The 10,949-nt window shown below is 37.2% G+C and overlaps 1 protein-coding gene across 1 annotated transcript; it reads left to right on the plus strand.

Annotated features, from left to right (window-relative positions):
• The first annotated feature begins 5,312 nt into the window (after window positions 1-5,312).
• LOC113073353 (olfactory receptor 10A2-like) lies at window positions 5,313-6,352 on the plus strand. The gene has a single exon (XM_026246281.1). It carries the CDS (start codon window positions 5,375-5,377, stop codon window positions 6,350-6,352), a length of 978 nt encoding a protein of 325 aa, XP_026102066.1. The 5' UTR covers window positions 5,313-5,374.
• Window positions 6,353-10,949: the final 4,597 nt, after the last annotated feature.

A 10,949-nucleotide genomic window follows, 5' to 3' on the forward strand; every position in this document is an offset into this window, starting at 1 on the left:
GACATCCCAGTGGAATTTTGCAACTGTTTTAACTATAATATTTCAATGCTGTACCTTTGATTTTTTATTTTCTTGACCTACATGGGTATTCTGACCCTGTGTTCAGAATGAAAAATAATCAGAGCCGTTATAAGGCGCTGGCCATGCTCAGAGCACCATATTTTAGTGACCCTTTTTCATTCATTCTATTGTAATCATCTTCAGTTTTACATTTTTTGGAGTTATTTGGAACCCACTGTAGGTCTGGTGAGCTTGTCTTCTATCCCTCATCACACCCTGTGTGAATCCATCCTCTACTCACTGAAAACTAAAGAGATTCGAAGGCAGGATTCATTCTTTGTTAACCCAGAGACTGTCTGTTCATCCTCTAAAAACATCACATTAATGTACCATTGTTCAGTAATGTACAGTGGTTCAAGTGTAAAGTGCTGAAATTATTATAATATTATCTGTGAGGCGTTCGATAATGCTCCTTGTGATGGTATTATACTGTGTTCATATAAAAAGCATTAGTTTTTCAATAAAATCTCCTAATTTAATTTGCTCTGCAGTTATCCAGTATAAACTAACAGACTAAAATTATATATATATATATATAATTATATATATATATATATATATATATATTTGTATGTATGTATTATTTGCAATAATCAATAATTATAATCATAATCCAGTTTAATAATCAAGTGAGATTTTTGTTTGCACAAGGAGTGTGACAACAGCCAGTGCTCCAAACAGGGATCTGATCTCATCATGAAAAAAACAGAACAAATTGAGACAGACTAGATCTAGAAGAACTGTGGTGACGTCTCCAAGATGCTTCAAGAGGCCTACCTGGCGAGCTACATGAAAAACGAGGGCAAAAACTGCGTTAGGGGCTAAGGGTGGTATAGCACCAAATGTTGATTAATTTAGTTAATAGAAGTTAGTTAATTTTTCACTGATAAAGAAAATGTATGACATTATTTTTGACAGAATCCTCATTTTACAGCATTTTTACACAAGTGCTTGAAATTTTTAACAGTACTGTAGCTTTGCAGGTAGGTTTCTTGGAGGTGTTGCCACAGTTCTTCTGGATTTAGTCGGTTTCACTTTGTTCTGTTTCTTCATGTCATTCAAGGCAGATCATTTTTAGTTGGTGAAAATGTTCTAATAACTTTGGGCCACCAAAAGCTGGACCAGCTGGTAGCTGAGTTGCTGCTAGAGGGTACGCCATAATGTCATTTAGAGACCTTATGTTTACTGTACATGTCTTTAAAGCCAGCTATCATTTACACAATTAACATGATGTAACAGAGGTTTCCAACAGGAATCGCTTTTCTCTGAGGCAAAACCACAAATAATACAATTAGAATCAAAAAATGACTATTTGTCTGGAAAGTGAATAAATACTTATTAAGACCACAATCTAATATAAAACATAAATATGGTATATCTAGAAAAGACTTAACTGACTATATAAATGCAGTGGCTTTGGACATAAGAAGCACTTCAGCCCATTGCAATTATCTTTTATAACACTGCAGTCTAGAGGATGACAGTTGTAACTACACTTCCTGTCAGGGATCTGCAAGAAATGGGACCCAAATGCAGAATGAGAAGACAAGGGTATTTATTAACAAGACAAAGACTGGAACAGCTGGGGAATTTGCAGTGAAACAGTTCAAACAGATGGGCTGGGCAGACAACAATACGGGCAGGAGGGATGACCACTGAGACAGTCCAAGATGACCACAGGCCCAAGCAGAGAGTAGGCAGCTCCAGAGGAAGGGCCAGGTAGACACAGGAAACTCATAGCTTCAAGTGAAACTGCAACGTCACCAGACTAGTCGCCAGGTAGAGACAAGACCAGAGACTTGACACATGAGAGAGGTGAGCTGCTTCCAGGCAGTGGGGTACAGTGGTCAGGAAATCCGAGTGGGGCCAAGACAGGACAATACACAAAAACAAGACTCAAAACGACACAGACAATTGAAGACAAAATTAGAACAAAGCAAAAGAAAACCAAAGCTATAATCCAAGAGTAAGAACAAAACTCAATCCAAAACTGGAATCACTTAAGCAAGAATAAATGAAAGTTTAAATCGAATGAGAAACAAAACTAGATTAGAATACACAAAAAGACTTCCTTTTCTTTTAAACTAGACAAAGCTAAAGACCAAAAAGGATATAAACAACTAGATAAGAGATCAAAATAATTATCAAGCTCAAAGGGATAAATTCTAGGCCAAGAGATGGGTAAACACCAAAAACGAACCAGCAGAGAGACAAGGAAAGAAACCCCAATATATAGGAAAGTACACATGAGGATCAGGTGAAAACAATCAAGCAGACAAGGGCTAAACAAGGGGGCGTGACCAGGGGTAACAAGGAGGTGGGACAAGGGGAGCACGTGGCAGACACAAACAAAGACAGAACCATGTGCTTAGACACAAAACAAACAAAGAAACATGGAACAGAGACAAGATGGACAGGGCTGTCAGGGCAGGATCCTGACACTTCCCTTTTTACTTGCGTTTCCTGTCCGTATTAATGAAATGACATGGCTGCACAAGTTATGAAACCTTAAACTCCTGACCCCTTCATTAACTGCAAAAGCAGGTTTACCGTAATACTAAACGTGGAAGTTTTGCTACAGACTCAAGTGTGAAGGGGAAAAAAAAATTAAGTGGGATTTTGACACTCCATTATATAATTGTATACACAAGCATGTGCGAAAACACACACACATACACGTTGGGTTTCCATGTTTTACGGAGACCTTCCATAAAGGCATAATGATTTTTAAACTGTACAAACTGTATTTTCTATCTACTTATAAACCCACCCCTCAATGAAAACATCTTCAAAAAAGATAATTCTGTATGACTTATTGGTTTTGTAAATTATTACTTTACAAAAGCTTCAAAGCTAAATCCAGGTGGTTGACATTGATGCACTTGATTCATCTGGTGCAAAATCTCATTAATATTCTTATCTGATTTTAATCTCGCCATATATCCCTACATCCATCTCTTAATATTTCACTAATCGTTATAGGAGATGAGCTCATCTTGATCTGATGAAATTGATCATTGTTAATGAACACATAAAAACTAAATATATGGTGACTTCAGTTGACCTTTTAAATTCCAGATCATCCTCCTCTTAATGACTGGGACCTCTCATTTAAGTTCTGAGAGTATTATGATACTTTTTGAGTTTTGGGAGCGAAATTAACTTGCTCTGAGGACAAAAAATTATTGTTTCACTGTGTCTCCTCTACGGTCCATTGGATCCTGCACAGTAGGTGTCCAATGAGATGTCAACATTTTTTCAAGTCCAAACAATGGACTTTTTCATAAATCCTTTAATTGCTGCCATTTTAGGTTCAAACCAGATGTCTTGATCAGCTGTTTTTTCATCCTCAGTCAAAAGATTTGCAACTTCGTTGTTGAGACGGTTAAACTCATTTAGTGATGTTGCAAAATCATTTTCCATCATATTTTTCACCCGGTGTAAATTTTGAGCATCACTCATCATTGATTCTAACTCCTTTCTTTTGCTTGTCATAATTCCTAATGTTCTTCTTCTCAGTGCAATGCACCTCTGCAATCTCTCTTCTAATGCCTTCTCTGTCAGTTTATGTGACCTTCCCTTTTCCATTGTATCCTCAATACATCTTTGTTGACCTTTTAAATTCCAGATCGTCCTCCTCTTAATGACTGGGACCTCTCATTTAAGTTCTGAGAGTATTATGATACTTTTTGAGGACAAAAATTTGTTGTGTTGCACTGTGTCTCCTCTACGGTCCATTGGATCCTGCACAGTAGGTGTCCAATGAGATGTCAACATTTTTTCAAGTCCAAACAATGGTCTTATGGTTTGTCTGACCAGTGGCAGATTGGAAGCATTAGCTTATCTGCAAAAGCTGTGTCAAGACAATTAAGACATCAGGTGAATCCAAAAGCCTCTGGACAGCCCAAATCACTCATACAGTGGAAACTTTGATTGAGATGTATGAAGCCCTGATTCTGTAATCAAAGCTAATTATAAGTTTTCTTAAGCATTTAAATAGTGGGTTATGAACATAAAAATATAATGAACTTGCATACGTTTGTGCATAGTGGTTCTTGAAGCACTGACTCCAGCTGCAGTCCACTCTTTTTGAATCTCCCCCACATTTTTGAATGGTTTTTGTTTCCCAATTCTCTCCAGGGTGCAGTTATCCCTATTGCTTGTACACTTTTTTCTACCACATCTTTTCCTTCCCTTTGCCTATCTATTAATGTGCTTGGACACAGAGCTCTGTGAACAGCCAGACTATTTTGCAATGACCTGTTGTGTCTTGCCCTCCTTGTGCAAGGTGTCAGTGGTCGTCTTTTGGACAACTGTCAAATCAGCAGTCTTCCCCATGATTGTGTAGCCTTCAGAACTAGACTGAGAGACCATTTAAAGGCCTTTGCAGGCCTTTAAATTGTCTCTCATTAAGGTAATTAGCTTATTAGAGTTTGGCACCAGGTGTCTTCAATATTGAATCTTTTCACAATATTCTATTTTTCTGAGCTACTGAATTTGGGATTTTCCTCCATTGTCAATTATAATCATCGAAATTAAAAGAAATAAACATTTGTAATATATCAGTCTGTGTGTAATGAATGAATATAATATACAAGTTTCACTTTTTGAATGGAATTAGTGAAATCAACTTTTTATGAATATAATGTAATATATATATTAGCCTTTACTTATCCCAAACTTCTGAAGGATAGTGTCTTATATATAAATAATTATTTATTATATATATAATTTATTTAATATATGAATTTGTGTTGTTCTACAAAGCTTTTCGTGATCCCTCTGGGGGGGGTTTGCTGTTGTTACAAAAATAAACTGACTAATTAGAGACACATGAAGCAATTAGTTACACCTTAATTAATCTCACATTTATTAAGTAATATGTGTTTATGAATATCTTTTCTCTAAAGGCTATTTAGATACTGTATACTTTTCTTTTTAATGACATCTTTGGGGGGGGGGTTGACCTATATATTTCCCAAAATGTTCTTAATTTCACATTCAGTGTTCACAGTAACCTTGGACAGTGAAGAAGAGGCAAAAATCGCAAGGTAGACAACAGCATCTGCATTATCCACAAACTACAGCATCATTGTTGCATGTAAGTATACAATAATTGTGACATGTCAATTGTAGATTTTCATAGATTTTGTAGATTTCTGGCTGAATGTCATAAAGGCTTATGTTCTCAAATGATATGTAAGTAATTTGTATAGCAAAGACTGTTTATGACTGTTTCTCACAGGTATTTGGTTTCTCGCCCACTAAGAGTAGAGCACACTGCAAGGAAGCCAAGTCGTAAAAAAGGACAGCCATGCAAAACATCAGCAACTCCATCATTCAGCCTGTAGGATTTTACATTGTTGCACTGAGTTCAATGCCTTACAGTAATATCTATGTCATGTTCCTCACTCTGCTTTATGTGATAACAGTCATGTGCAATGTCTTTCTGATCACCATCATTTTCTATGACCACCGTCTTCATGTCCCAAAGTTCATGGCTGTTGGTAATCTAGCTTTGGTTGATATTGTACTCAGTACCTCTCTTGTGCCTGGCATGATCAAAACTTACATTGTTCAAGACAATTTTGTGCCATTCAAACTGTGCCTTGTGCAAATGTACACTTATTATGTTTTTTTAACACTCGAACCATTATCCTTATGTATTCTCTCTTATGACAGGTTCATTGCAATCTGTTTCCCTCTAAGACAAGACAGTATAAATACAAACACCAGAATGGTTTATATAGTCTGTGCAGCTTGGTTCTTTTCTATTGTTATAATTCTGTATCCTGTTGCATCCATCCCATCTCTGTCCTTTTGTGGCTCTCTCAAGGTCAACAGCTATTTTTGTGATTATGCTCCTGTTTTAAGAATCGCTTGTAGCGATACAACATCCCAGTGGAATTTTGCAACTGCTTTAACTATAATAACCAATGCTGGACCTTTGATTTTTATTTTCTTGACCTACATGGGTATTCTGACCGCTGTGTTCAGAATGAAAAATAATCAGAGCCGTTATAAGGCGCTGGCCACATGCTCAGAGCACCTCATATTAGTGACCCTTTTCTTCATTCCTATTGTAATCATCTTCAATCTTGGACTTTTTGGAATTATTATAAACCCAAATGTAAGAACAGTGTGCTTGTCTCTGTCATCCCTTCTCACGCCCTGCATCAATCCCATTCTCTACTCACTGAAAACTAAAGAGATTCGAAGCAGGATTCATTCATTGGTAACCCAGAGACTGTCTGTTCATCCTCTAAAAATACACATTAATGTACAACATTGAGATTATTTATACTCTTATTCTGGAGGCTTTCTGTGTTGCTTCCTGTATTATCTTGTGGTCATTTGAAAAAGCTTTTTTCAATAATAAATGTAAATCTGCTGTTAACTTTGTTCAGCTTGCAGGATTTAGTCATAAAGAACACATGTATTGTGCGTAATTTCTATACTGTATTCAGACAGCTTTTGTTAGCTCTTATATAAATAAATAATTATTTATTATTGGATTTAATTTATTTATTTTATATCTTAAAATAAATCAGTGGGCTGTTCTAGAAATATTTTAAAGCCTTTATCTTTACATTTGAGGTTTTTAAATATATGATTTTGCCAATTTTCATAATGCCACCTACCTTTTTATGGTTGTTACAAAAATCTAAACAAAAATAAACAGACTAAATAGTGTCACTAAGGAAATTAATTACACCATTAATACCACATTTATTAAGTAAAAAGTGACTGTTTAGATAACGAGCAATACTTGCTGGCAGACACTTCTAACTGTTTACTAAAATGCTACAACGCAATCATGTATTCTACTTTATTAAAGTTTTAACCAGGATAAAATCGTATGTCAAAAGCTAAGCAGTAGCATTTACAAATAACAGCATATCTAAAAGTATGGAGAAGGGTCTGGCTGCAGACTTGCATTCTCAGACTTGCACTCTCAGGCACTTGTGCTTCCGCTAGCGATGTCACTTGCAGTCTTTTTTTATTTTTATTTTTTTTCTATTTATTGATAACTTTTTGTTGGAATCTTTCAAAATTTTACAACAGTAGCCAGGTGGTGAAGACAAGAAAAAAATAAACTAAATTACAATGTCACTTGCAATCGCTACTTGCATTCTCAGACTTGCACTCTCAGACACCTGTGCTTCCGATAGCGACATCACTTGCAGTCTTTATTTTATTAAATTTTTTTGTTCTATTTATTTATAACTTTTTGTTTGAATCTCTCAACATTTTAGAACAGTAGCCAGGTGGTGAAGACAAGAAAAAAGAAACGAAACTACTTGCACTCTCCGCTACCTGTGACGTCACTTGCAATCAATACAAATCGTGCATGTTGCCAATGGAGACAAGACGCTGTGGCGGTGATTAAACGCTTAAAACTAAATTAGTTGGCCTACTACTATAATGTACAGGGTCCTGCAAGAAAAAGCCAAGACCAGCAAATCCGTGGTCACAGAACAGCAGAATATGAACGCAATGCACAAAGTCTTTCGTCAAAGGGGTGAAATGCTCGTTTTCACTCAATCTCCTGTTAATCTTGAGTACCTATAGAGTAGAACTGCATCCTTCATAACTCCAAAAAGTCTTTAGTTTTATTATATTCATAAGAGAAAGATAGTATGTGCCGATTTTTTCCAGAAAAACACGACCGACTGGAGGCGTGACGTGTAGGCGGAGCTAAAGAATCACGAGCGCCAGTAGGCTTTTGCGTTGAGAACGTTTGGAAGTTGTGACATTACCGTGAGGAAAAAAAAACATCATCCAAAACAAACCATGGCTAACAGTTAGATTCAGCGTTTATTTATGATCCAGAATCAGAACCCAAGGCTGAAACTGAACGAGAGCAGCAGCAGCAACAACTCGCTCCGAGCGGGGCTCGAACCCGGGTCTCCGGCATGGGAGGCGGACGCACTAACAAGGAGGCAGAGATATTTTAAGCAGTTTTACTCACCGCCTGCGGTTCCAACATACGATCGTGACCCTTTTTCGTTGGGATTGCATCATCCTTAAGAAATAAACGATACGCAAATCCGTCGTCAAACTGGGCCTTGTTTGTAAAACAAGCATCTTCGAAATGCAGGGAACAAACAAAAACACTTGCACAACTCCATTGATGCTCTGTAAAAATAAACTCCATCCACTGGTCCCTTAATGCTGTTTTTTTTTTTTTTTGGTAATCTGTGCAGGGTTGTCTTGCCCTGGCAACCAAAAACACACTTCTTTTGTGACTTTTCGCGACGCTCTCGCTCTGATCAGTGAATGAATGTCTGTGCTCAGCCTCTCAGTGCTCTGCTATTCACCTTATTCCGCCCCGCCCACTTTTAATACTTCGCATTTCCGCATTTTGTCATCCGACTTCCGCTAAACCGATACGGCACGTCCGGTTACTAGTTTAGTAGTTGTAAGATTGTTTATAGCTAGCTATAACTGTGGCGAAATGACAAAGAACGTTATGTTATAAATTGGGAGCACGATGAAAACGTCTTACGACGATCAAAATGGTCTCAAATTGTCCCATCCATCATGTTACCGTGGGTAATGTTAGACGATATGAAGAAGTGGACAGAGTTAACCTATATATTTAACTGCCCTGTCAGGAGGAGTTGATGGAGCAGCAAGGAAAAATGATTAAAAAAAAATGTACCGAGGCTTACCAGTATTTACATAGTGAGACAGTGGGTCGTGTACTGTTACACAGCGAGGTTTTTTCGTCTTTTTTAAAATTGAACGTGCAAACAGCCAGTCGAGCCGTCTAAACCTCTCAGCATGGTGCTGGTTAGTTTTGTGTGTGTGTGTGTGTGATGTTAATATACACGAAGTTATAAATGTTTAAAAGTATAATAACGTGTTTGATGACCATCATCAGACTAAGTATTTTGTCTAATAACTTAATTGTACAGTGGAGTAAGGTAAGTGAACGTTTATCAATTATGCATTAGAAAAGGAGGAGGCTGGAACTTGGAAGTGAAAAACGCCTTAAATCCAGGTATGCATAATTATTATGCAGATTTTATTTTACAGAAAGATTGGTTTGGTTTGGAATCTGTAAATTTTACCAAAAAATATGATCAGAAAATCAGCTTGCCTCTCAATTCTGCACAGTGTATATGCAAAAGGTGAGGTAAAGGTAAGATTTGGTAGGTGTACATTAAGTCTAATCAATGAATATTGTAGATAAACGTTAAGTGTAATAATAATGAATGATTCTGAAATAAGAAAACTGTGAAAGCTTTGAAATGAATTTTAGGTTTGCCATGTTCTGTACAGGGCTGAGAGGACCTGTAAGATGCTTGTCTGGGTTCATTCACAGCAAGTTACATGTGCCACACAATGAGCAATTCTGTGCCAAGACTGTAGCTAGACTACAAACCTTTTATTTTAAGTGTATGCTTCCTCGTGTCAGATGAGTTTCAGGCAGGCGACCTGCTGCTTTCAACAAGATACTTGCAGCTTTGTAAATAAGCAGGAATGAGAATAATTAGGTTAAGGATAGGATATTAGGTAATTGGGATGGGATGTGGAGGGTGTGGGTGAAGACTAACTATATGAAATAAGTTGTTTTAAATCAGTTGTGTTAAACAAGAGACAGACTGTGATTTGTTTTTTAGAACATGGATAATTTAATATAAGTTGTATAAAATCATTTGTGATGTGTTGATCAGTGTTTGTTGTTTTCAGGAAGCAAGAGACACCTTCTACTGACCATCCTGTAAAAACTTCACCATTTAATTTCCATATGTAATAAACCAAGATGGAATTAACTTACAAACTTGACATGACTTATTCCTTCAAATCAGAGATTAAAGATGAAAAAAAAAGATCAAATTAAGATAAATAAATAAAAACTATTTACAGCAGGTAATGTCAGGTGACACTGTAAAGGTTCATAATAACTATTACAGCAGGTAACTTCTGGTGACTTTGTAAAGGTTCATAAAAAAATAACTATCACAGAAGGTAACTTCTGGTGACTTTCAGCAAGATCAGGGGCATGTGGATCTGATCACCCTCACAGCTGTCCACTGCATCACTGGCGGTCATCGATACATCTGTGTGAATAAGTAAAAATTTTTACATTAGTACTTACAATATATCATGACAATTAATATATTATCTGACCCGAACTTAGAACAGTGTGTGTGTGTGTGTGTGAGAGAGAGAGAGAGAGAGAGAGAGAGAGACGCATTAGAGAAAAAACAGTATACACTGTAGTGTTAACTGTAGTGTTCAAACGTAGGTCAGTATCTGAATGAGAAATGTAGCTAGCTTGCCTGCTATCACCTGCAATCTCTGTAGCAGCAATAATGTGAGCTATTGTAATGTACTATAATATCTTGTACTACCGTAAATATTAAATAAATAGGTGGATAATGGTAATCATGGAAAATTCGTGGTCTTTGTTAACTGCCTGGTCACTTCCTGTTTGTTGTTGACGGCTGAACTGCGTTTGAGCTCCGTCACTATATTCTTTTCATTGACTATTTTTAACTTAAAAATCTATTTTATACACCATCGTTTCCGTTTATATAACGCGTGAATATATCCTCTATTGTATTCTACAACAAAAACAATTAGAGCGACTCGCTATCACTGGATTTATTTTGATCTCCCGGGTCCGCTATTAGCTTTTAGCCAGTTAGCATCAGCAAGCGTGGTTGCTGCTAACTGAGCTTACATTGCTAATACTCTATTCACACACATTACCACTGCTGTACTCACTGTTACTTGCTTTAATGGCGGATGAATGTCTCCACTCTGTGCAGCTCGAGCTCGAGGCCGTGGGGAAGCAGATTCGCGACCTGGAACGGAGGCAGGCCGAGCTGAGAGAGCGGAAAGCCGCGCTGGAATCATCCCGGGCTGACGCTCAC

This window comes from Carassius auratus, unplaced genomic scaffold (assembly GCF_003368295.1).
Source record: "Carassius auratus strain Wakin unplaced genomic scaffold, ASM336829v1 scaf_tig00012085, whole genome shotgun sequence".
Lineage (NCBI taxonomy): Eukaryota > Metazoa > Chordata > Actinopteri > Cypriniformes > Cyprinidae > Carassius > Carassius auratus.